The sequence below is a fragment of the Dermacentor albipictus genome, chromosome 2 (assembly GCF_038994185.2).
Source record: "Dermacentor albipictus isolate Rhodes 1998 colony chromosome 2, USDA_Dalb.pri_finalv2, whole genome shotgun sequence".
Taxonomy (NCBI): domain Eukaryota; kingdom Metazoa; phylum Arthropoda; class Arachnida; order Ixodida; family Ixodidae; genus Dermacentor; species Dermacentor albipictus.
The window spans coordinates 167,753,490-167,779,908 of NC_091822.1; the positions used below are offsets into that span (position 1 = coordinate 167,753,490).

At 44.6% G+C, this 26,419-nt stretch overlaps 1 protein-coding gene and 2 long non-coding RNA genes across 4 annotated transcripts; 1 reads left to right on the top strand and 2 right to left on the bottom strand.

Moving 5' to 3' along the window:
- Positions 1-1,356: 1,356 nt before the first annotated feature.
- LOC139056290 (zinc finger protein 850-like) lies at positions 1,357-26,230 on the bottom strand. Of its 2 annotated transcripts, none has more exons than XM_070534393.1 (2): positions 26,100-26,230; positions 1,357-4,770 (listed from the first exon to the last, which is right to left on the bottom strand). In XM_070534393.1, the coding sequence occupies exon 2, from the start codon at positions 4,465-4,467 to the stop codon at positions 2,458-2,460; it is 2,010 nt and encodes a 669-aa protein (XP_070390494.1). In that variant the 5' UTR covers positions 4,468-4,770; positions 26,100-26,230; the 3' UTR covers positions 1,357-2,457. The 2 variants fall into 2 exon arrangements, with proteins under 2 accessions (XP_070390494.1, XP_070390495.1); XM_070534394.1 differs by having other exon boundaries at positions 25,925-26,119.
- Positions 12,617-18,118, top strand: LOC139056287 (uncharacterized). Its single transcript, XR_011512252.1, has 2 exons — positions 12,617-13,093; positions 13,155-18,118. It is a non-coding gene; the product is annotated as an uncharacterized lncRNA (long non-coding RNA).
- LOC139056286 (uncharacterized) lies at positions 17,842-21,479 on the bottom strand. Its single transcript, XR_011512251.1, has 3 exons — positions 20,592-21,479; positions 19,613-19,751; positions 17,842-18,623 (listed from the first exon to the last, which is right to left on the bottom strand). It is a non-coding gene; the product is annotated as an uncharacterized lncRNA (long non-coding RNA).
- Positions 26,231-26,419: the final 189 nt, after the last annotated feature.

Below are 26,419 nucleotides of genomic sequence, written 5' to 3' on the forward strand. Positions count from 1 at the left end.
TGAGCACTCGCTCGCCACTCCAGGGCTGCCGCGGCTCGTTATAAACTTTATTTGAAATACTTTCGCGATGAATTAGACGTTGATATTTACAAAAAAGGTGGTTTGTAAGACATAGCGCCCGAATATGTGGTTTTCGAAAATTCTATTTTTTCGCGATTTTTCGGTTTTCGGAGAACGCATCCCCCTAAAGTTAGGGTGGTATTCAAAGTAAGCTGCACGATTGTGTGGGGCAGTTGCACACACACTGACATTTTGGCATGCTCAGCAGCATGCTGTGCTCTCGGCACTAAGGCTGATAGGCTAGCCGCTACCTCCATAAGGCCAAGCAGGCTGGAGGGGCTGACAGATTGGTTCAGAAGAGGATGATTCCATCAAGACAATTTTCAACTTATGCTAGCTGATCTTGACCTCACCGGTCAGAAAGGTCATGGGATTCAGCTGGCACTGCTCCCCACTTCCAAGAAAGCCTACCTCCATGGGCTCAGGTGGAGCACTGGAAGAGTCGGGAGCTGCAGAAGGTGGCTGCCTTTCCAGAGCAGTGTTTGTGAAATATTCCTTGTACCAAGCAGCAGGGCTCCAGGAGGCGGACAGGGTGGGGTCAGCAAGGCTATACTAACATATCCCATCAACCAGAGATAACGCATACCAGCACCAGTGAATTGCATCGCCCTAGTTTACACCTGAAAACTATGCACGTCCTCTATGCACTACGAGACAACTTTTTTCAGGTTCTACCTAGATGACCTTGTCCCTTCCTTTAATATTACACATGATCCATAGTAGGCTGCATGCGGACTGCTGCAGTCATGGCACTTCGTGAATACATTCACGCAGTTGTCCAATTTATATTGATGTTATCAGCAATTTGCACATAGAGTTTCCCATGAGAGGAATATGAGCTATGCCCATATCGCTGGCTTTTGAAACATTTACTTGAGTTCAGAATGAATAGCCCGACTCAACAACTGAGGAAAGCTAAGCTGACTCTCATGCAAACACATTCGGTTAAGATGAGGACTAGATCATTGTGCTTATTTCCATTGCTTGCCTTTTTTATTGTTTGCACCCAACCGCAGCGACCACTTGGTCAAGCAGTGCATCTAGAATGACTGTTCTTCTCATTTAACAAATCTCTTTTAAGTAGGTATAGAAAACGAAAACAAGATTGTGAGGATCATACTAAGAGTACATGTACGTGCCATTATCCATGCCATTTCTTCCCTTACAAATAATCGAAAATAAGTCATCGTTTCTTCTATATTATCTGGGTGGAAGAAACGAGACTGAAAGAGTTAAGGTTGCATAAAATTAAAGGGCCTCCAATCCATCAGAACAATGTTTTATTATGAAGCAATTTTCAAGGTTCTCAAAGGTCTTCATGGATCTTTACGAGCAAAAAATTTTCATACCAGTGCATTTAGTACCACTGAAACCAGTTTAATCATAGTAGGAATCAAAAAAGCACATAAGTGCATAATTTCAATTCCTGAGAAAAGGTCGTTTTAACTGCATGACTTAGCAATAGTAAATAGCCACTCAAATTCTCTTGAAGTGTTCAGCACAATAAATGCGAATGAATTGAAACTTTACATGCTATTAGTGGAAGTATTGAAATATCAATAATTAACAAAATCCAATCCCAAATTTTATTAGTGTGCTGAATAACTCACACAACTGATTTAGTAAAGAGCAGTTAAACATTTCAATGCAGAAAGAAGCGCTTGTCTGCAACAAAGAGCTTAAATATCATAATAATGAAAAGTGAAGACTTAAAATATTTCATCCTAGTATAGAACTACAGGTGTACACATGCTGAGCTTCCATGAAAAAAACTAAGGAAAATATGAAAAACAAGAAGGAACAATGAGGAGTGCACACAACTCAGCACTGCTACGTCAGAACTGTCAGACACTGCGTCACTGATGTGTCAGGTGCACTAGTGGTGGCGAGGTGCCTATTGAAGTGGCTTTTATGTCCAAAGGTTTGATGGTAAAAGTTGCACTGAAATGGCCTCTTATGTGGGTTGTGCATGTGTCAGTTCTGTGCGAACTTCTTCAAGTAACTCTGAGGACATGAAGAGCCCTGACATGGTGTCTCCCTGAGTTGTACACAGGTGATCCTTGACTACGGACTTTGAGTGGACGAGCGGGTGTCGGTTCGGTGCAGACTTCCACGACAAGTTCCCAGGACATGGACACTGAAACAGCCTCTCACATTAGGGGAAGTGAAGTTCAGTGCGAACTTCCATGAGTACATCCGAGTACATGAAGAGCACTGACATGGACTCTCACTGAGTGGATGCACACGTGGTCATTCAGTAAGGACTTTTTCGGATTGCTGAGGTCATACAGGACACTGAAATGGCCACCCACCTGTGTGGATGCTTGGCTGTTGGTTTATTGCAGACTTCCACAAGAAGTTCTCAGGACATGACCGGCTCTGAAACAGCCTCTCACATTAGTGGAAGTGCAAGTGGACCTTCCATGTCGACTTTTGTGAGAAGCTTTGAGGGCATAAAGGGCATTGAAATGGCTTCTTGCCTCTGTGGGAGCACAGGTGCAGGTTCAGATGACTCTTCTGTGAAAATTTCTGAGGGCACGAAGGGCAATAAAATGGCTTCTCGCCTGTATGGGTGTGCAGGTGTTGGTTCAGAGTACTCTTTCGTGAGAAGCTCTGAGGGCATGAAGGGCATTGAAATGGCTTCTCTCCTGTGTGGGTGTGCAGGTGCTGGTTCAGATGACTCTTTCGTGAGAAGCTCTGAGGGCACGAAGGGCACTGAAATTGCTTTTTGCCTGTGTGGGTGCGCAGGTGCTGGTTCAGATTACCCTTATGTGAAAATCTCTGAGGGCACGTAGGGCATCGAAATGGCTTCTCGCCTGTGTGGGTGTGCAGGTGTTGGTTCAGAGTACTCTTTAATGAGAAGCTTTGAGGGCACGCAGGGCACTGAAATGGCCTCTCGCCTGTGTGGGTGCGCAGGTGCTGGTTCAGAAGACTCTTTCGTGAGAAGCTCTTGGGGCATGAAGGGCATTGAAATGGCTTCTCGCCTGTATGGGTGTGCAGGTGTTGGTTCAGAGTACTGTTTTGTGAGAAGCTCTGAGGGCATGAAGGGCATTGAAATGGCTTCTCGCCTGTATGGGTGTTCAGGTGTTTGATCAGAGTACTCTTTTGTGAGAAGCTCTGAGGGCACGAAGGGCATTGAAATGGCTTCTCTCCTGTGTGGGTGTGCAGGTGCTGGTTCAGAGTACTCTTTCGTGAGAAGGTCTGAGGGCACGAAGGGCATTGAAATGGCTTCTCTCCTGTGTGGGTGTGCAGGTGCTGGTTCACATGACTCTTTTGTGAAAATCTCTGAGGGCATGAAGGGCATCGAAATGGCTTCTCGCCTGTGTGGGTGTGCAGGTGTTGGTTCAGCGTACTCTTTAGTGAGAAGCTCTGAGGGCACGCAGGGCACTGAAATGGCCTCTCGCCTGTGTGGGTGCGCAGGTGCTGGTTCAGATTACTCTTTACTGAGAAGCTTTGAGGGCATGCAGGGCACTGAAATGGCCTCTCGCCTGTGTGGGTGCGCAGGTGCTGGTTCAGATAACTCTTTCGTGAGAAGCTCTTAGGACACGAAGGGCATTGAAATGGCTTCTCGTCTGTATGGGTGTGCAGGTGTTGGTTCAGAGTACTCTTTTGTGAGAAGCTCTGAGGGCATGAAGGGCATTGAAATGGCTTCTCGCCTGTATGGGTGTGCAGGTGTTGGTTCAGGGTACTCTTTTGTGAGAAGCTCTGAGAGCATGAAGGGCATTGAAATGGCTTCTCACCTGTGTGGGTGCGCAGGTGCTGGTTCAGAGTACTCTCTTGTGAGAAGCTTTGAGGGCACAAAGGGCACTGAAATGGCCTCTCGCCTGTGTGGGTATGCAGGTGCTGGTTCAGATAACTCTTTCGTGAGAAGCTCTGAGGGCATGAAGGGCATTGAAATGGCTTCTCTGCTGTGTGGGTGTGCAGGTGCTGGTTCAGATGACTCTTTCGTGAGAACCTCTGAGGGCATGAAGGGCATTGAAATGGCTTCTTGCCTGTATGGGTATGCAGGTGTTGGTTCAGAGAACTCTTTCGTGAGAAGCTCTGAGGGCATGAAGGGCATTGAAATGGCTTCTCCCCTGTGTGGGTGTGCAGGTGGTGGTTCAGAGTACTCTTTCGTGAGAAGCTCTGAGGGCATGAAGGGCATTGAAATGGCTTCTCTCCTGTGTGGGTGTGCAGGTGCTGGTTCAGATGACTCTTTCGTGAGAAGCTCTGAGGGCATGAAGGGCATTGAAATGGCTTCTCTCCTGTGTGGGTGTGCAGGTGGTGGTTCAGATGACTCTTTCGTGGGAACCTCTGAGGGCATGAAGGGCACTGAAATGGCTTCTCTCCTGTGTGAATGCACAGGTGTTCCTTCAACGTAGACTTCACCGTGAAGCTCCTAGTGCATAAATGGCAATGAAATGGCATGTCACCTCTGTGGATGCACAGGTGTTACTTTAGAATGACTTTTTGTGAGAAGCTCTAAGAGCGTAAAGTGCTCTGAAATGGCCTCTTGGCTGTATGACTGTACAGGTGTTGCCTTAGCTTGAACGTTCGCGAGGAGCTCCGAGGGCACATATGGAATTCAAACACACGCTGACCTGCATGGATCCTGGTGAGCACTTCAGATCACAGTTTATCCATCTCATAGACACAGCAGTTACAGCGGTGGCGGTATCCTTGATGTAACTGCACCATCTGCATTTGCTGGACAGCTCGAATGCATCAATCCTGCACCAAGAAAACAAGACAGGTTACCCGAGTAATGCTTTCCACATAAAAATAAAAATGTAATTATAAAATGCTGAAGAAATGAAATTACATAGATAGTAGTGGTAAAGATCAGCCTTTTCTTCATTCATTGTCTTGGTAGTGATTTCAGATCAAATCAGAGCACAGCAGGTCAACCATTTTGATTTGGAAAATATAAATATATTTTTATGATTGCCCTATGGCCAAGTCTATGAAATTTGCACAAATTTTTGCTTAAAACATTTTTTAACTGTAAGATATAGTGAGAAGACTAGGAGCATGGTATTAGGCAACCTGCCATTGCAGTCAAGTGCAACAGCCCACACATTCTGTAATACCATCATGGGCTCGATGACCAAATTAAGAAGAGCAGCACTTCATCTCGAACTAGGTTTCACGGTATTGTCTGTTGTTGTAGATAATTAATTACTTTTCTGAAATTTATTTATAAATGCTGCCGACTCACTTGAGTCCGAGGAATGAATATACAGAAAATGTAATCAAGGGACAAAAAACACAAACATTGGAAAACAATATTATAGCCAAACAATACAAATCACAAATGTGACAACATATCTACTTTCAACAACGAACTTAGGCCATTCATTCCATTCTTGTCTTAGAATATAATTACTATCTATAAGCATTATTCACAGCACATAGGTCCTGTATCATTCTACTGTGTTACTGACGAATGCTGACACAAGCAGGACACAGGTAAAATTATTTCATAATGCCGAAATGTTGCGCACTAAATGCAAGAGTTGTAGCCTGTCTAGCGCGTCGTCCCTGTAGCTATTCAAGATGGAGAGTACTCAGCATCTGTGACAGTTTTTCTGCAGAAATTGCACATGAACGTACCTGCTATCTACTGTAATAATTCTAATTTAACAATATTTTATTGCCATATGGATACCGTAAAGCTTATGCATATTCACAGCTAGGTCTGACAGCGTAGCGAACGCCCTTGTACATTTACCTGCATAGAGGCTTCTTTGAAATTGCGTCAAAGGTCCATAAACTTATGAGAGCGCTCATGCAAATGTTTTCAATATGCTCGTACCACCTCATGTGTTCTGTTAGAATTACCTGAAGGTACTAATAGGTAGAAACATTGTTAGGTGTTGTTGCCAATAAAATAGGGAAAGTGTAAAGGTGCTGCTTATCTTCATAGCACAGCACTAATTAATGTTCAAGCTCCTTTCCAGCCCTTCATACCAGTGGCAAATCTTATCAAGGTTATTGCTGAGCTTAGTTTCATCAGCTTGTGATTTAACTACTGTGTACAATACTGACACGTGTACTTTATCGGGCTACCACGTTTCGCCGCCTAACAAATGTTATCGCACGGCGTGGAACGCGCCTGCATGTATCCGAAGTTTCTGGAAAGTTATCAATGCTTCTATCCACTGTTTGTTGTCGCTGAACCTTGTGTTATCTGATTTCATCGCCTGATGCGAATGGTGTAGAACTTTGTGGAAGGCACACGGGTCCCAACGATTAGTCTAGAACATTCAACGACTGCTGTATAAAAGCCGACGCGCTGGACCCGCTGATCAGATTTTCGACGATCGCCGACCGTATTCACCGCTATCGTTGTGCTATAAGTGTAGCCTGTTTTGTGGGCACAGGTTCGCCCAATAAAAGTTAGTTTTGTCTTTCACAGTATTGCTACTGTGTTCTTCAACGTCGCCACCACGTGACAATACATCGAACCATATTTGCTATGTCATTGACTATTAGGAACAGAAAAGGTCCCATGATCCCTATCCTATGCTACACCTGACGTGAAAGGAAATGCCTCAAATACGATTGCCGACTTTAACATACTGAACACGGTTTTTAATATAGGCTCTGATAAAATGCACAGATTTGGTGTCTATTCGACTGCAAAAAGCTTACATGGAGCTTTATGCTCAGGCACTTAATCAAAGGCACTGGCAAAACAAAAAAAATACTGTCTATTTGTTCCCTGTTATTAACTGCTAAGTCGTTGAGTGACAGTAAAGGCCTTCCTTAAAACCATGCTGGACTCCAAACAACGTGTCTTCATCTAGGTATTGATCATATGCTCAGATAACAGATCATATGCTCTAACCTATTGCTGCAAAGTTGGGTCAGTGAGAAAGGAGGATGATTTTGCACATTTAGGGGATGCACCCGCAGTGTTGGAAGCAGGTGTATTTAGCAATGAATGGGTGGACACACAATATGCTGCATGGCCAACAATAGCATATACTTTGCGAGTACTTGACCGGCTGTCTCGCGGAGAATATGTTCTTGTTCAAGACCAAGAGCCAAGCCAATAAATCTTCCACAGTGCCCTGCTGTAGCATTTATTCGATGATACGGCACGCATATCCCCCAATGGCACCGACTGTTCTTACGATGAGTCACTTATTGCTTGCAAAACCCACCCATTCACTACAACTTTGAATTGAAACAATGAAACAGTCCTTTAGGGCACCAGTAGGAGTGCTAGAGTATAGTCGAGGCACTGACGCACAGTTTATGCTGCGTTGACAATAAAACGTAAATTACCTTGTGCAGTGATGGAACAGCCATTTGACCTTCTGGCGCAGATCTTAGCACCAGTAAGAAGCTGATTTTGCACAGCAACTAGCACTTCTGGCACAGTTTCAAACCTACGTCAATCTTTCCTTCTTTCATTTAGATTATTCAAGACAAATTCGGCTCAATACCATATAGTGTAATTTTAACTGAAATAGGCAATTAATATAGCTGACACCATTTTATGTGCATAAATAAGGCATGCGGGATAAAAAGAACCCAACTTTTAAAGTAATGGTCAACCCTTTGCATGCATCACGGTATAAAGCTGTTTATTGATGGTATTGCTCAGCACTTATTAATAATTAAAAAGTTTCGTCGTCAGCAGGTACTGACAATATTAACTCTAAATTACTAAAGAACACTGTCTCTGAGCAGGTTTTTATTCCATGTTTTTCATCAATCTTTATGACTGGTCAGATTCCACAAGATTGGAAACCACTAGTCATACCAATCTTCAAAGACGTCAGCGAAAACATGGCTGAAAACTACCAACCGATATTGTTGATGTGTATCTGCTGTAAAATGATGGATTATGTCACGGTGCCACGGGAGGGACAGACAGCGATCACCAACAAGACGCAAGAGACGACGTAGAGCTAACCCACATACAGTAGGTCGTGAGCTAACCTAACGTTCGGCCATACTGGTTTTACCGGCCATATCTTCTGTAGAGTAATCATGGTCCCATTTAACCTTATATCTCTGCCCACTTAATTTTTGGTGGAGGCACTGGGTTTTGCAAAAGATGGAACTCCGCAGCGGGCTTGTGACCTCACTTGTGTCACCGAACAAATGCTTAGAAAACGGACCTAACCTTCCGACTGACTTTGTCGCTCGTTTTATACATTTTTGGATTAATCAAACTGCTTTGACTGACGATATTTAAAAAAAGATCTTGGCAGATCGAACCGTAGCTTGATATTTTTTGAAAGTGATAGCTTGTACATTACAAGAGACGACTGCGAATTTCAGTGGCGAAAGTACTCCTCAACCACCATAATAGGCCTTCCACAGAAAGCGGTACACTTATACAGCATAAAGACTTCCTCAATCATAAGACACAGTGCTTAACCTTGACTTTGCAGAAACATGCCAAAGCATAACAGTATAATGAGAGACGTGCAGCAAATTTCTTTTTGCCCCAAGAATGACTTATACCTACTACGGCATATTGGCCAGCAACTGCACAGCTTTACAAGTGTTATTAGGACTGTGTTAAAAAAACTTACCATATTAGAGCGTAATTTCAGGCACGATTGCATCCCGTAACTTCTTCCTTGATCGTCATCAGGAAGATATGCGCACTGTTGTTTTATAAAGTGTTGCTATGTGACGCGCAAATGCTGACTTGCATGAGTTTACTTCCCCCTTTTCAAGCATGCGTCCATGGTTTAATGGGTAGAGCATCGATCTTCTGTAGCTGGGGCAAAGTTTTAATATAACCAACGAACGTTTTTGTTCATTTTATTTTTAGTGATGAGACATCCAGTAAGCCAAGCTGACCATAAATGGCCAGAAACTGACAAACTGCAAAGTGGAGGGAAGAGGCAAAGAAAGCTATCACTTTAAAAGCTACAAATGAATATCAAGAAAGAAGAAAAATACTGTGCAGTGAGTTGAGAATAATCAGACAGCCCTTTGGGACCGCAAAAAGCCTATTCATGCTAAATGTCATTCTGTGGCAACACATGATATCTGTGTAAGGCCTACTATAAGTGACAGCCAGGCTATTAGCTCAATTTTTCCATGTACTTGGCGTCTGCATTAGACCTGCAACAGAGGAAGAAGCACGACAACTTTACAGAGAAGTTAATGCCCCGATTGAGTCAATGGGCATGCGGCTGAGGAAATGGCCATCGCAGAGTCACCATGAGCTAACTGCTGCAGCCAATGAAACCGCCATTCCTGCTCGAAATAATATGGGGCTCTGTGACACAAGTTTTGACAGTTGCCTCAAGATCCGCATTTGGGTTTCTCCAGACAGAACACAAACCATGCAAGAGGTCTATTATGTAGACTGTATCAAGAATACTTGACCCCCTTGGAATGACTGTACATTTCAGTTTTAAGCATTAAGGGCTGTGACAATGAAAGATTGCTTAAGACAGCGAGCCGCGAGAACTGTAGAAAGTGGAGAAACTGGTGCTCAGAGCTGCATCGTATTCGTGCCCAGGCTGTCCCTTGTTGGGTGAATGCTGAGCCAGGAAATCAAACCATTCAAGCACAGATGTTTTGTAATACCAACTAGATAGCTTATGGAGCCTGCACATTTGTTCAGGTATTTTGAACATGAGCGCATGTCCGCGGCTTGTGTAATGGCCAAATAAAGAGTACCAAATATAAAGAAGATCCTGCCACTGAGATTGCAACTTTCTTGGTACATTGCTAGGAGCCAGGTTGGTGAAGTTCATGATTAGCTCCCTCAAGGCATAAGATAGTTCTAACCTTTTTGAACCAATTCTAGTCACGCTGCATTGCATCAGAGGATCGCCATTCCAATGGCAGCATTTTGTCGGTCAGCAGAGTGTCGGAAATTCAATGCAACTCTCACAAAACAAGTGCATTGTTCAACGGTACTGCTCTCAAAGGAGGTTTGAGTGGAAGCTTATTGCAGAACAGGCAGCTTGGTAGGCAGGCTTTTGGGAGAGGATGTTAAGAACTGCAGTTCCAGCCTCCAGAAGGTTCTCAGCAAGGTGAAGCTGATGCCACAAGAATTTGGGATAGTGTTGCATAAAATAAAGGCAGTAATGAAATGCAGGCCTCTCACTTAAATGTCCTCGTCACCAGAGCAAATGGAAGTACTTACACCAGCCCATTTCTCTAATGGTAAGCGACTCAAAAGGCTTTCTGTATCGCAAAGAAGACACAGACATTTCAGTTCCAAAATCCACAGTGACGAGAAGGTGCTGTCATGGCACAGTTCGTTGAGCAATTTTGGAAAACATGGCAGAGAGAGCACCTACTGAGCCGCCATTCTGCACACCATATAAGTGTTCAAGCTCAAGCTTCAAACAATCTAAATGATGGAGTTTGTGCTTGTTTATCAAGCTTAAGCATCATGACTGCTATGGAAGGCTGGGCAGATCGCAGAGGTACATTGAGGACATGATCAGAACATAAACATCTTTTGAATTAAGCTTTCAAACAACTCAGTAACACACAGGCCTGTCCAGCGTTTTCTTTAATTGAGCTTTTATCAACTTAGCAGACTCAAACCATACGCCTTTCAGGGGCAGAGGATAGTGAAGAGTTTTGCTGCTTCTTGCGCAAGCATAACCATCATCTCTAAGAAAACTAAGAACAGGGACAGCGTCTGCCATGAACTCTCTCACAGTATATGGTTGATTTACTTGAAAATTTGTTCTCGCAACGGCCATGATCATATTTTGTACCCTCTCCCTTTCAAGAATCACAGAATATCTGATTGAATTAAAGAATTACCATATTTAAGAACAGCAACTCTGCAGAAATAATTGCACAATAGGTGTCATGGGTGCTACTCAAGCTACAAAAAGCCTGCCTAAAAGTGTACCTGAAATTAGTGTAGAGAACATGCAGATGGAATGAGCCACTGCTTTTTACTAAGACAAGACTTTAGCTTCTTCGTCCAACTTTTCTAAAACTTATATTTGGCTGCCCCATTATAGGCCTTACGCTAACCATGAATCAAAAGGATATCAGCACCATACAGTCAAAATGAGGACAAGCAGAGCTCTACAATCATTGTCATTACATGCTGATGAAAAGAACATTTAGGACCACTTCCACAACTGAGAAAGCTAGATGCTTGATTATGAAGGTACAGACGCCAGCTCTATCCAATACACAGATGTTGAGTGGGCGTTGGACAGTCAAGGCAGCTGCTGGCACCATCCTGCTCTCTAAAAGTATTCTCCACTGATGTATGAGCAGAGTGGCTGAGAGGCACAATCCTGGACTGCCAATCTGTTGACTGTGAGTTAATGCTCTTCCAGCAGAATGAGAACATTTCGTTCTTTGTAGTTTTCTTGCAAAGGATTTTGGGATAGGCGGAAGCACCACTAAAGATAAAAACAAGCAGGAGAGTTTTGTACAGGGCAGCCTGCTTGAGATGAATTTTCACACACGTCACTAGAGAAATAAACTCCAGTGCAAGCTGCAGAACTGCTGGCATCGTAGTTGCAGCAATGAAGGCACGGAATCAGAAAATAATTTTTAGCACTTCCTTCAAAACCTATATAGCTGATGAAAAAGTGTCGCAACAGGTACCATTAGATGACAATACAGTTAAACCTCGATAAATAGAGGTCGGTAATATCGGCACTTTACTTCGTTAGTTCAAAATTTAGCTAAATTGAAATTCAACCTTTTCGCTAAGTACTGTCGCCAACCGATTATTTTTTACTCGGAAGGGGCGTAACGATTCAACTTGACTCCGTTTCCCCATTTTCCTTAACATACACTAGCATGCCATCAACTTGCCTAATAAAGTTTTTTTCCCCGTTACATTATATTTGCAGTAAAATCGTCTGATGGTTTTCACATTATTTCTCTGGGAATTTGTTGTTGTTTTTTTCAGTGTGTCGATGGCAGCTTCTCTAAACGATGGATGGATGGACGAATGAGGCTCAACCCTTTGAATCTGGCGGCGGCGCACGCCACCTAACCTTGAATGGTACTATATGCATGCATACCTATGTATTTACTCCTTAACTTTTGTGTTGATGTTATCCACCAATCAGATAGCCTCCGTTTAGTTATTTATACCTGTTCGAAGTCTATTTTACTTTCACTGTCTTTAAAACCCAAATTTGAATAGTTCCCCGTTACATTCAACTGCAGGGTGAAGTTGTTCACAAGCAAAAAATATCAGGTGTTCAGCCGTTTCCTCCTCCTCTCCACACGCCCCGCACAACAAGTCTATCTCCTGGTATCGGGCTCGGTACGTTTTAGTCCGCAGTACACCTGTCCTGGCCTCAAACAACAATGAGCTTCCCTTAGAGTTATCGTAAATATTTTCTTTGGTTATTTCTAGCTTAAACGTCCTGTATGTCTCTAATGCTGATTTGGTTTGAACTTCAATCATGGGGCCGTATTCTGTAACGGTTCCTTTGGGAACCGGTTCCTTTTGGCTGTTACGTCTGGATTACGTAACTCGGAGAAAGAGTGGAACGGGACGGCGTGAGGGGAACCAATCAACGAGCGGCGGTCTGCTGGAAGATCACGTCATCATTTTTGTTTGTACTTGGGGGACTGTATAGCAATTAAAGGATGTTGCTGGTTTGATAAAAAAACATTGGTTTCTACAGAACACTTGCAAATATATTTTCAGTTATAAATGTGAGCTTGCGGCGCAGACCGCTACTGGGAGTTGTAAGTTTATTTCTGTTGTTTTCTTATTTAGTCGCTAGGTGGTGTGCCATACGCTATGCAAACAAGTTGCCTCGCTTTGTTTACGTTTTGGACTTGCCAGTTTGCGCGCCGCGGATCCAAAACGATGTCCTCGCAGAAGGTTAGGCTGCTGGGTCCTCATGTTTCAGCGAGGCAACGCGATATACTCGTGTCATTTGTTGAAGAGCACCCCTACCTTGCGAAGGCGTCGTGTGTGCTGGGTCAACAGCTGACGGCGGCGCGCAAGGAGGAGCTCTCGCAGCAAGTGATTGCCTTGCTGCCCGGCAGTGAAAACTGCAGCCCAATGGCGCGGCGTGTGGAAGAAAGACGTGTATAACGTCCGCCGTGATGCAGCCAGGTAAGCACACTCGTTGACGGAGCTTTTGCGCACCATATTCTAACAAACGTGTTAATCACAGAGGAACCGGAGGAGGCAGCCTGCCCGGACCGCGAGGGCGGGCGAGCGCCATCGGAGTCTGCCCGCCGTTCTTTGAGCCCGACGAAGAGGTGAACATCAGGCGCATGGGTTTCAATAGGTCAACGCCAAGTCGACGTGCTGTCGCGATTCGCTCAGTCACCGCCGTTATGGCTGATGTGTGGTCGCGCGCTAGTGTTGCCGCTCAGAAGATGGCCCGAGCTTGAGCGGAAATCGTCAAGCTATTTACTATCGCTTGCGTCAAGTAAGGTCGACATTTTTGTTTAATACCTTTCATCAGTATTTCAGTCTACTCATTCAAACATTAGGGGGGTTAATAGAGTTGATTTTCCGGTCGGAGCCGGCGAAATGTCTGAGGTTGTATTTAGTGTGACGAGCATCGAGTGATTATTACAGAGTTTGAAACGAACAAAAGTGTGTGGTCCGGATGATATCCCTACATCATTCCTTATAAATTGCTCGGGCATCTTTGTACTTCTGTCGCTTATTTCAAAATTTCTTAAATAACAGCGTTGTTCCTGGTGATTGGAAACTAGCGCGAGTGGTGCCAATTCATAAGAGTGGACAGAGGAACAGAGTTGAGAATTACGGACCAGTATCCTTAACTAGCATTTTATGTATGTAAGGTTATGGCACATGTGTATACCTGCATCATGTCTCATCTTGATAACAATAACCTTCTTCATCCTAGTCAGCATGGGTTTCGGCAGGGTTTTTCGTGTACGACACAATTGGTTGCATTCACTCATGAGCTAGTCTCAGCAGTCGACAAGAAACAAATTGTTGATTGTATATTTCTGTATTTCAAAAAAGCTTTTGACGTCGTTACGCATAGTCTACTGATCGCTAAACTTTGACTTTACAAATTGGTTGAGAAGGTTATCGCATGTATTGCCGAGTATCTTCGCTCAAGACAGATGTCTGTGGCTCTCAACGGATGTTCCTCTGAATACGTACATGTGACTTCTGGGGTTCCCCAGAAGTCACATTCATGGCACCACTTCAGGCATTACATCATCATTTACAGCATGGTTTCCAAAAAGGATTTTCTTGCGAAACCTAACTACTAGAATTCACGTCAGACTTACGCTTTCATATGAACAGTAATAAACAAATTGACTGCATCTTTTTGGATTTCTCGAAAGCATTCGATCGTGTAGCCCATAGTCACCCGATATCAAAGCTCTCAGCAATTAAACTCAACTCACTAACCCTATCATGGATTCGCAATTTTCTTACTAATCGCGAACAGTTCACTGTTGTTGCTAACTTTTCCTCTGGCCTCTTTGACGTCACCTCTGGTGTACCTCAAGGCAGTTTACTTGGGCCTCTTCTCTTTTTAATTTACATTAACGACTTGCCGAACAATATATCATCTTCTGTACGATTATTATTTCACAGATTTGTTCACACAGTTGGCCTAACCTTATCAAACCTGAAAGAAGCATCCTCGACGTCACAACGACTGAACAATCAGTTCAGCTACACCCGAATTTATGGCAACACACAACGCTTTTAATTTTTCAACTTTGCCCCGTGCGGTCCGTTTATGGAACGCACTACCAGATACCATTGCATGCCAATCTAAACACACTGCATTTCGCAATCTGCTAAGCAATCAAAATGCCGTTTCAATCGTCTAAACACGTCATGTCTTTTGTAATTTACTTGCATTTTTTTCTACAAGTTAAAGAATTTCAGCGCTCCCAATTTTTTTACAATACTTACTACTGTATAACATGTAAAAACGTTTACAATGTTATTATGCTATTATGTTGTTGTTTACCATTTATTGTTATTGCTCTACATATTGTATTTGCTAATGTATTAATTTTCCATGTTCTGTGTGCACTCCTTTCATTATGCTGATGTTTATTTCTTTCCCGATTCAATACTAATATGTTACCGTATTTCCCCCTTACACTATGCCTTCTCGAAGGCCTGTAAGGTACACGTAAATAAATAAATCAATATTTAGAATGTTTGCAGATGACTGTATATAAGGTCATCAACAGCGAATCTGACCAACAAGCACTACAATATGATTTGGATTTGATTGCCACATGGTGTGAAAAATGGAAAATGTCACTGAATGAGCAAAGGAGTGTCCACGTCACCTTTACCGGGAAGCGTTCATATGACAGCAATCGTAACACTATAAATAATGCTACTCTTGAACAGGTGTCAGAATATAAATACTTAGGTGTATTTTTTTCTGCTGATCTAAGGTGGAACAGACACGTTACTCATGTTAGGAACAAGGCTGTCGGAGCATTAGGTTTCTTGAAACGTATCTTTAGTAGCTTGCCACAGAAACTTAGGGAGCAACTGTATTTCACACATGTGCGCAGTACACTAGAGTATGCGTGTGTTTGCTGGGATCCATATACTACAGAACTTGTAGATAAACGAGAAAAAGTGCAGAACAGGGCAGTTCGGTTTGTCCTTGGCAATTATGACAGGATGCTTAGCATGACAGAAAGCAAAAAGACATTAAATTGGCATCTTCTCGAACACCGTCGCCGAAACCTCAGATTAAAATTTCTTCATAACATATACCACTCTAATGCGGGGATAGCCAGGTAATTGTATTTTCAGCCGCCCACATGTTTCTCAAAGGCGAGATCACAAATTAAAAATATGTGAGATTCCTTTTGACGCTCTATTGCATGAATTATGAAAAGTCATTTTTTCAGCTTTCATTATTGATTGAATGAGCAAACACGACTGTAATAATAAAGATAAAGCTTTGTGCCAAATATGGCACACCATGAAGATGGCTGAGCGCTCTTGCAGCCATGGGCGGAAAACAAACCTTCACGGACGGTGGTCTTTTTAGTGCGATGTGGGGAATGAAATGAAACAGTTGTTTGCTGCGTTCAGGCACAGATGAATGTTGCACTTCCTCTATCTTACCAACGACTTGTTTGTGCAAGGTGGCCGCTTACATCTTTGTTTCTTCTCGTCAAATTCTGGCCATTGGCCGACTTGGTCAGATCGGTCGTCTTTGGGTGGCATTGCGGCCGCTGGTCCCTGTGCTTTTTTGACTTGAACCTGGAATTCGATGTCCTGACTAGAAGTCCTTCCTGGTCGCTAGTTGGGTAGGCACTTGTTATGCGAGGTAAGGCATTCTGCAATTTCTGCTTTTAAATGAGCCAGCGGTAGTACTTGTCTCCTCCTAAGCTGCTCCTGCACCCTCCTGTACAAGACCCATGCTGTTACTACCGATAAGTCTAGCATAGGCGTAAAAATTCGAAAGTGCCATTTCTTCGACCTCTGATATGTATGCAGTAAAGTCCAAACAGTGAGTGCAGCAGGTCAACACCACCCATGTGCCTGTTATGGACCTTTACTACGCTGGGGCAATCAATTTCGCGAAACACCTTGGCGGAGGTAAACCAGCGCTTAGTCTTTTGGACTGGATCTCTCCCAACAAAGCTCGGCAGAAATGTCACTGCGCGGTTATCGTATCAACGCACACACGATAACTCCACGTCATGTATCGCGTTTGTGAGTGCCTCTGAAGCACCACGTCCTTTACATTTCAGTTCCTTTTCGCTTTTCAGGCGGCTTTTTGGTAGACAATTCGCCCTTACCGTACCGATCGTCAAAATTCCATCTTGTGATAGAGTGACCTGCAACTTCGGGCTATTGAACAGATGGCAGCACGTTACCATATTTTGTATTTCAAGTTCATACTGTGCCAATATGGCACACACCGATTTCGGTTTCTCTGCTGTAGTTGCAGGCAAAATTGAGAAAACTAGTAACTGCCTTGAATTGACGAGACCAAAAAATATGCCAAAATAATTTTTCTATGCTTCTGCGGTCGAAATTTTCAGAGAAAAAAAAAACAATTGCTCGTGTTTGCCCCCTCCAAGTTTCACGTTGCATCCCAAAATCTACTTCACCTCTGCTTTGCGTATCGCTCAAGAGATGGCAGCACTTGCTCATAATAAGTGCGCATAACTATGAGATTTACTCTGATGGTATCACATTCTCAACTGGGAATCTCACACAAGCGAAAAAGAATGGTAACTGGTATGTGCCAAATATGGGACGCCATGCAATAGAAGGTTAAAAGCGACGCTTTCCGCTACTCTTTCTATGTTCGTACTATAAGAGATTGAAATACTCTACCACCTGACACTGTCTGTATTTGTTCAAATGATGATTTCTTCCATGCTTTATGAATGTAATTTTGAGTGTTCATTTATATGAGTTGTACCCTCCCTGCTGTAATGCCTGAATGGCGAAGCAGGTACCCAGTGAATAAAATGAAGAAATGCTTCATTGTCATGATTTTGTTTATATTGTGTTATAGCGTAGTTGCACCTTGTTAAGCAGCAATTACGAGCATTATGTGAAATCATGCGTGCAAGAAATGCAATGTTGAAGCAACTCTTGAGTTTAAACAAAGCAGTAGTAAGCATGAGTGTCTGCTATGTAAAGAAATCCTGCTCCAAAAAGTGCTTGGCATGTCTCGTTTGTTGCTATACGTTTCAATATGTGCTATACAGATTGCTTTGAACGACATTTCAGTTGCTGTGCAACTTGTGCTGTGCTTGTGTGTCACACATGAACAGACACCTTCAGCTTTGGAACAATGCATACTGCACAGTAAAATAGGCATCGCAAAGCAATATTCAACTATGCAAGATTGGTTGCCATTCACCTTGGAAATAACCTTTATTTAAAGAAAATTCCCTGGCAAGACAATATTCAAAAGCACAGTGAACAAAGCAAAGGAGTAACATAATGGCACATGGCTATTTGTCACTGCATGTGTATCTGTCATGCTCAACATAGACAAATCATGTGCTTTTCACTACCGCAGTATGCAGCATACTACGATTAGCCACATGTGAGCACACGCAATGTGTTATGTTGAAGTGCACGGCCTATTTACTTCATGAAAAGAAAAATAAAACATGTTCCACCAGCACATGTCTCCGCCTCATTTGCCAGCGAATGCGCCGGCGCACACTTTGCAGGTAGGCAATGCGCAAATTTCTGGGCAGCCGAAACACACCAACTATGGATTCGCGCACCGCACGGCCTCATTGAAACAAAGCTCGAGAAGGCTGTACAGGGTGCGCCTGCGGTGGCACCTGTACTTGAAGCGGCACTTGTGCCTGGGCTGGCCGCTGTGCGCTGTCGTCATGTGCACCGTCATCATCTGGGTCGTCTGGCAGAGGCACGCCTGCTGCAAGGCAGAGGTTATGCAGCGCTGCACAAGCTGCAACAATAGTGGCTGCTTTCCGAGGCGAGTAGTGGAGCACCCGATACATCTGCAGGCATCGGAAGCGGCTCTTGACGACTCCTATGTACCGCTCAACGGCATTTCGCATTGATGCGTGTGCCTCATTATAGCGCCCCTCTGCCGTGAGGCGATTTGGGTGACCAGGCACAGGAGTCATGATCCATGGCGCTAGCCGGTACCCAGAGTCCCCTGTAAAGTGTTGCATGTTAGTGAACGAAATGGATACATTAAGGCGCAATGCAAGAACACAGTCTACGCCAGGGCCCTTTTACAACAGGAGCGGGTCTTGGATTTATTGTTGCAATATCTATCAAACATTGACCTTCCCGGAAAGTTGTAAAGAAAGTTCAACTCATTTTAAAGAAAAGCCCTATTTCACCTGTTGTCTTGGCTGCAAATCTCTATCTCAGGTTAAGTTGGACATGTAATATTTATTTCATACTCGTGGTTTTCTGCTCCGTTCATCCCATTTGCCCCTCTCTAAATGTACATCTTCCACTAAAACTTATTAGCTCTTCTCTCTTCAGAAGTCTTATTTTATGAAACACTTCTAAGGTCTACTCTCGAATATGCTGCCAGTATCTGGGATCCTTGCTCTACCTTTCGTACCTCTTCTCATGAAGGTACCCAAAATCGAGCTACCCGTTTGATCCTTTCTAATCACTCCAGCACCACATGTCGCTGCAACTAAAAAAATCACACACATTGCGACACAAAGCAAAATAGCGCAACTTGCACCATTCTACAATATATACTACACCGATCACTAACGTCGATGCCGAAAGTTTCACGCACGCTTATTCCTTTGTTCCAAGGACAGGGACCAGGTCCCCGAGTCCATTGTCACCAACCCTTTTCCACCATACTTGTAAACTGCCATTTCGACGTGTTCTGTAGAATTCCACCCCTGCCTGTAGCGCTCCACTTGGCATTCAGTGTATTGAAATTAATAAATAAACAGCATAACATGTCAGCTGTTGTATACATGCTGGTACAAATATCTGCCTTTTAAGAGAGACTTGTTTCTCTCGATAGTCGCTGCAGGTTCATTAGGTACCGCTGCATTCACAACACATTTCTAGCAAATCACGCTTTCTTAAAGTTTGCTAGGATGCAAAACTATTTGACTGTGTATGTTTTACATGTGGAAGAAGCACTGCTACTTCAGGTGCACTTACCAAGCAAGACTTCTCCATGAAGTAACAGGCCACGAGTGAGGCGGCGGCGAAATGTAGAATGCCTCCAGACGAATGAATCGTGGCACGATCCCGGAAACCGTGGGTCAATTTCCAGGATATTCAGCTTCGCGTCGCACACCTCATAAGGGAAAGCAAAGAGAAGGTGTCAGTGCCACTGCAACAAATATGTGGCACAACCTTTTGCTTACAACACTACTTGCCAAACAGTTACTGTTCAGTCAGTGAACACAATTACAGAAAAGGAGATATCAATATACGCACTAGGCAGTTGAACTAATGATCAGCATGATAACAGTGTCATCTTAACCTACAAATGCAATGTTGGCATGTGTTCACATGCTCATGTATGGCGTGCGGTAACAACACAATGCGCAAAATAATTCTTTTGGTTTCTTCCGTCCATATTGTATAAGATTCTGCTAAAGAGTGAACCTATGTTTTTTTTTTTTTCAGACAAAGTGCCTATTACAAGCGAAAGAACGCGGAAACAGCATGTGCCGTATTGACAGCTAGAGCAAATGGGTGTCCACACATTCTCATTCTCCCTCACACCATTTTCATTGATGGGATGCTCCTTTTCGCGTTTACAGTCTGTTGGCCACAATGCTTTAGTTTTACGTCGAATAAGAATCACAAGGGCTCGTCTTCTGTTAGGATCGCTCGCAGACGAAGACTCCCTTCACTGCTACGGCGTCTATTCCTGTTTAAGTCGCGCGTAATGTGTTTACATTGTAGCATCGAAAAGGCTATTCAACTGTGATTGGAGAGCACTGAAAAAGTGCGGCCGTGTTCTATGCAAAGATCAAAGTCGTCATTACACATACAACACAAACGCTACTTTCTCTAATAGGAACGCAAGTATTGCCGGCAATTGATGAAAAATAACGAAACGAAGTTTTTTACAACGTGCACTCGCGCAAACACATATCGAAAATATTTGTCAATGAACAATACTCACGACCATGCAGTTGAGGGTGTAATACCCTTTACGGCTCCAGTACGATTCCGTTTCGCCGGGGCCGAGCTTCTTAGGGCGAACGATGGCTATCAGACTCCCGTCCACACATCCTAGAACTCCTGGAATTTTTCCACGGCTAAGAAAGCCTTCCTTGACGGCGGCTTTCTGTTGCGCCGTGGATGGGAATCTAACCCATCCTTTTTCCTTGCCCGCAACCGTAATGGCCTTGGCGACAGCTGTAATGATCCGGCTGACCGAAGGCTACGACAGTGCAATCGCTTCTTCATTCCCGACGCACTGTTGAAAGCTCCCGGTGGCAAAAAACCGCAGCGCGCACAGCACTTTCATCGTAGTGTCGACACCACGCAATCTTTGAGGTCCGAGATGTCCTTCCAGCTCATCGCAAAGACGTCGCACTATGTCTTTGGAGAGACTAAAATGCCTTCGAAACTCTTCTTCGGCCATGCCGAACGCGTCGCGTCGTTGCCTCTCGTCGCGTCGTTGTCTTTCGGCACTCGCCAGCAGCACAACCAAGGGAGCCGCCATTGCCGTCTCTGTCTCGTCTCGTCTAGGTGCCGGCTCGTCAGCTGGCGCGAGATTAGCCGGCAGCCGCGGTTGCCCTAGCAACCCTCGACATCATGCTCGCCTCCGCGCGCGACTCTCAAACGAACCACTTCTCCGCGGTTCCGCTCCTAGCAGGGAACCGGTTCCTTTCCAGAAGATTGGCAACCTGTGTGACGTCATCAAAATTTGTCGTCCCGCCCACCAGGGATGACGACATCGAAGCGCCGACCAATGGCAACAGCCGAAAGGAACCGGTTCCCAAAGGAACCGCTACAGAATGGATGGATGGATGGATGGATGTTATGAGCGTCCCCTTTGGAACGGGGCGGTGGCTTGCGCCACCAAGCTCTTGCTACTATGCTGCTTAATATCCTACCTAGGTTAACCCTTGAGAACAAAAAAACACACTATGAACTACCACGTCCAAATTTTCTGATACCCTATTGCGAACTGTGCTTTTGTACGTCTCCGTCCTTTGTCGTTTCCCTACTTTTCTTCCACCAATCCTCCAATCGCCTCTTACTGATGTCTATTGCGGACCTGTTTGCTTTTCCACTGCTCCCGCTGAACCCAAGGGCTTCAAGGAGGCCAGTGGTGCCTAAATCGACCGCTGGATAGATGTCTTCACATTCTAATAAAATATGCTCCGTCGTTTCCCTAGCTTTACCGCAGCAAGCACATGCTTCTTCTTCCTTCTTATATCTCGCTTTGTACGTGCGTGTTCTAAGGCATCCCGATCTCGCTTCGAAAAGTAATGAGCTTCCCTTTGAGTTATCATAAATGGTTTCTTTCCTAATTTCGTTTTTTCCCCTTAAGTAGTTACTCATGGCAGGTTTCTTTTCCATTGCCGCCACCCATGAGATTAATTCAGCCTCTCTGACTTTCCGCTTGACCTTCTTTGTTGCTGTGTTGCCCACCCCACAGGCCGCATACTTGCTGGTAAGCTTCCTAGTTCTTTTCCTCCACTGTGAATCAATGTTTTGCCTGTACAGATACCTGAACACTCTCCCAGCCCATTTACTTTCCTCCATATTCCTCAGCCGTTCTTCATACTCAATTTTACTGCGAGCTTCCCTCACTTCAAAACTAGTCCAGCCCATATCCCCTTGCACAGCTTCATTTGTAGTCTTCCCGTGAGCGCCCAATGCGAGGCGACCCACTGACCTTTGGTTCCCGTCGAGTCCTGATTGTACCCCTGATTTAAAGCAAACAACCGCATTTGCAAAAGTAAGTCCTGGAACCATTACCCCTTTCCACATACCTCGGAGGACCTCGTACCTATTGTATCCCCATAGCGCTCTGTGCTTCATTATGGCTGCATTTCTCTTCCCCTTGACTGTTATGGTTTTTTCCTGTGTTTCCATATATCCGTTGCCTTCGTTTATCCATATACCAAGGTATTTATATTCTGTTACCCGAGGTATTTCTTGGCCCTGTATCTCCACTGTCTGTTCACTGTTTTCATTGAATACAATAACACCTGATTTTCTAACACTAAATTTCAAACCTAAATTGTTGCCTTCCTGTCCACAAATATTAGCCAGACGTTGCAAATCACTTTGGTTGTTTGCGAGCAACACAATGTCGTCTGCATAAAATAAACCTGGGAGTTGCTGCTCTATTACTGTACCTGCCTGTTTGTATGAGAGATTAAACCCGATATTACTTCCTTCTAGCGCCCTCTCCATCCTCACCATGTACATCATAAACAGCAGCGGGGATAAAGGGCACCCCTGCCTCAGTCCCTTGTTGATATGAACTTTCTCCGCGCTCCTCATCCCTTCCCATTCAACGCAAACAGTATTTTCTAGGTAAATCTCTCTCAAAAGCTGTATACAATCGTTACCTAAGCCTTCCCCTTCCAGAATATCCCACAAAATGCTGCGGTCTACGTTGTCGTATGCTCCTGTAATGTCCAAAAAGGCCACATACAACGGTCTGCTTTCTGCTTTTGATATTTCAATACACTGAGTAAGAACAAACAAGTTATCATCCAAACGCCTACCTATTCTAAAGCCATTCTGAAGCTCTCCCAAAATGTCATTATTTTCTGCCCATGCTTGAAGCTTTAATTTGATTGCCTGCATTGCTAGCCTGTATATTACCGATGTAATGGTCAACGGTCTATACGAGTGAATTCTGTCTTTCTCCCCCTTACCTTTATAAATTAAATTCATTCTACTTTGTCGCCAACTGTCTGGTATTCGTCTATCTTTTAAAGTTTTTTCAACTGCTTTCACGAGAGCTTCCTTACTTTTTGGTCCCAGTTCATTTATCAGCCTAACGGGAACCTCGTCTAGCCCTGTGGCTGTGCGCTTAGGTATTTTCTCTTCCGCTTTCTTCCAGTTTAAATTTGTAAGCACTAGCTCCTTTCCCCCTTGGGTCTCTTTCATGCTCTTTTTCTCTTCAAATACAACCTCGTCCTTGCCTTGGAAAGATTCGGCTGTTACTTTTTGGATGTAATTTATTGCTGCTTCTCCTTCCAGTCTGTTTTCATCTTCGTCTAGGATATGTTGTTGTATTGTTGTTGATTTTCTGCCTAATAATTTTATGTGATTCCAAAATATTCTAGGTGCGGCCTTCTTTTTCTCACGTATTTCTGACAACCAACTCTCACTTTCACCTTTTAATTTTGCTTGCACCAGTATTTGAACCATAGACTTTTTCTCCCGGTATATTTCCCATTTACCGGTTACTTCATTCTGTGGCAACTGCGCCTTCTTTGCCTGCCTGTGCTCTCGAGATGCTTTCTGTCTTTCGGCGATCGCTTCTCGTATCTCCTTGTTCCACCAGCTTTTCGGTTTCTTTTTTCCTTTCCAATGAACGTGTTGTTTCTCTTTCCGTATTTCTGTCGTTACTACACTTAGAAGCTCACCATATTCCCACCCCTTACTTGGCGACTTGCCAATTTCTTCCTCCACTCTAGTGACTATATTTGCTATTTGTTCAGCGTTCAAATTTGGGCTGGCCATTTTGCTTTCGTTGCTCTCTTTCCCAACTACATATCCCATTTTCAAAATGATGCGTTTATGGTCACTCCCTATGCTGCTAAACCCTTCCTCATCGATGACCATTTCTCTCAACTTATCCTGAATTCCTTCTGTCATCAGACAGTAATCAATGGTCGATTGCCGGTTTCCCACTTCCCACGTGATCTGTCCTTCACACTTAGGCCCTGTATTCACAATCACGAGGTTATGTTGCTCGCAAAGGTCTAGCATTAACTTCCCGTTATTGTCGGTATAGCCGTCTAAATCCTCTATGTGGGCATTCATGTCACCTAATAGGACTATCTCAGCACCATTCCCGAAACCCCTAATATCAGCGCTTATGCATTCTACTAATTCTTTATTCTTCTCTGTGCAATTTATTCCGGTCCACAAATACGTAACTCCAAGCCAAGTTTCTTTCCCACTCATTGTACCTGATAACCAAAGATGCTCTTGACATTGTGAATTTACTCTTTTCCATTTGGCTCCCTGATGGATGAGCATTCCGACTCCCCCTCCCTTTCTTTCCGACTTAGTTCTGTTGCACCCTTCCCATACATAATTCTCAATAAGTGGCGGCTCTTCTGAGTCTCTAAGGTGCGTTTCTGTAACCGCATATACCCCTATTTGTTCTCTATGTAACTGCTCCTCAATCTCTGCCCACTTTTCCTTTCTTCTGCCGCCCTGCATGTTTATGTAGCCTATTGCATGGCGAGCTCTTGTTCTTGCTTTCCTCCTTTTCCTCTTATCGACGGCGATGCTCTTCTGCTGTTCCCCTAGGGGACCTTCTTTATTACTACCTACTCTGACCTCCCGAGCGCCCGCGGGCCCCCTAAAAAAGCAACAGCGCGACCCCCAAGTCGCCAGCCCACTTCTCGTGCTAGCCTGTAATTGAAGTGGATCCCATCTCGTTTAAAACCACCACAACTTCTCACTTCCCTGTTTACTTCGACAACCTCGAAGCCTTTCTCTCGACTCATTTTTCATATTGCCTCATTGGCAGCCATTACGGCTCTTTGTACGTGACTGTCACGCACAGGCACCTCCGGCACCGTGCACACCACGATCTGCACCTGAGGGGATAGCTCGCGCAAGTCGTCCACCCCCTTCGCCAAGCGCTGGGCTAGTCCTGGCCCTTGTCCTAGTCCTGGCTCTCCATGGCCCGAATACGGCCCATGGAGAGCGACCTCTGTGTGGTAACCCGAAACGAGCGGCGAAGTCCTTTATATCGCGCCGATCACGGAGGAAGGAAACTCAGGAGAGGCCCTGACGTCACTTTTTGCGAAGCTAAAGTGAAGCCGGAAGTTGGCGTTGCTCATGGCGTTGCTCCGCCTATCGGGCCAGCTCTTCTCTCTTGTTTACATTTCTCGCGAAACCAGGCCGCGCTGCGCGCAACCGTGCTGCTCGGACCCGCGCGCTCCGCAGTTCGTTAGCACGTTAGCATGATTCCGCCAAAGAGGGCAAGATTTCCCGCGGATATTCCTTCATCCGTTGCCATTGCCGTGGCGCGGCACATTGCGTACAGCGTTGCAGGCGCGTTCACTTCACGAACTTTAGTTCCTCCTGTCCCACCTGGCCACAGCAACATCCGGTAGAGCACGGTCCAGATAACGCAGCGCAACAAAACACGGAGACCAACGCAAACCTGCCCGCACGGCGCCTTTGCCACGGTACGAAACCTACGGAACACGTGTGAGCGCACAGAACAATCACAAAGCCGCCATTGTGGCCCGAAAGGCTACAGCAAAGAAATAAAAAACAGCAAAAAAAAGAACCTACTACGTCACTTTTTCCACACTTTTCTTCTAGCCCCCGGAGGGGGTAGGGCCTCTCCTCAATTTCCTTCCTCCATGGCGCCGATCGAGATCGCTTGCACGAACTGGCCTTGCTCACAGGCGAGAGGGTGTTGCATGTAGTCGAGGCGTTTAGTACTACCGCCTCTACCGGTACTCACGCTTGTCATTTTGCACACAAGGTAGGGAGCATTGGTCTTCGAAACAGCAGAAACAACCAGCAGCACACCATAAGCACACACTGAATGCGGTACCGAAACGCGCGAATTCGGCGCGATTGGTGCCGATGTTGATGGACTATTCCATTTGGGAGGGAGGCCCATTTTCTTACTCTATACAATCCTCGGCCCAAACGTGTAGAGAGGTGTATAGTAATAGGTAGCGTCGAAAACACGCCTGCGTCTAAATCGCTGAACACCTATATGTTGTACAATGGTCGCACAAAAATCCTTCACATGACCTGATCCTAGGTGCACGCGAC

Coding starts and splice junctions, on each gene's coding strand:
- LOC139056290 (XM_070534393.1), bottom strand. CDS start 4,467: ATGCCATTTCATTGCCATTTATGCACTAGGAGCTTCACGGTGAAGTCT.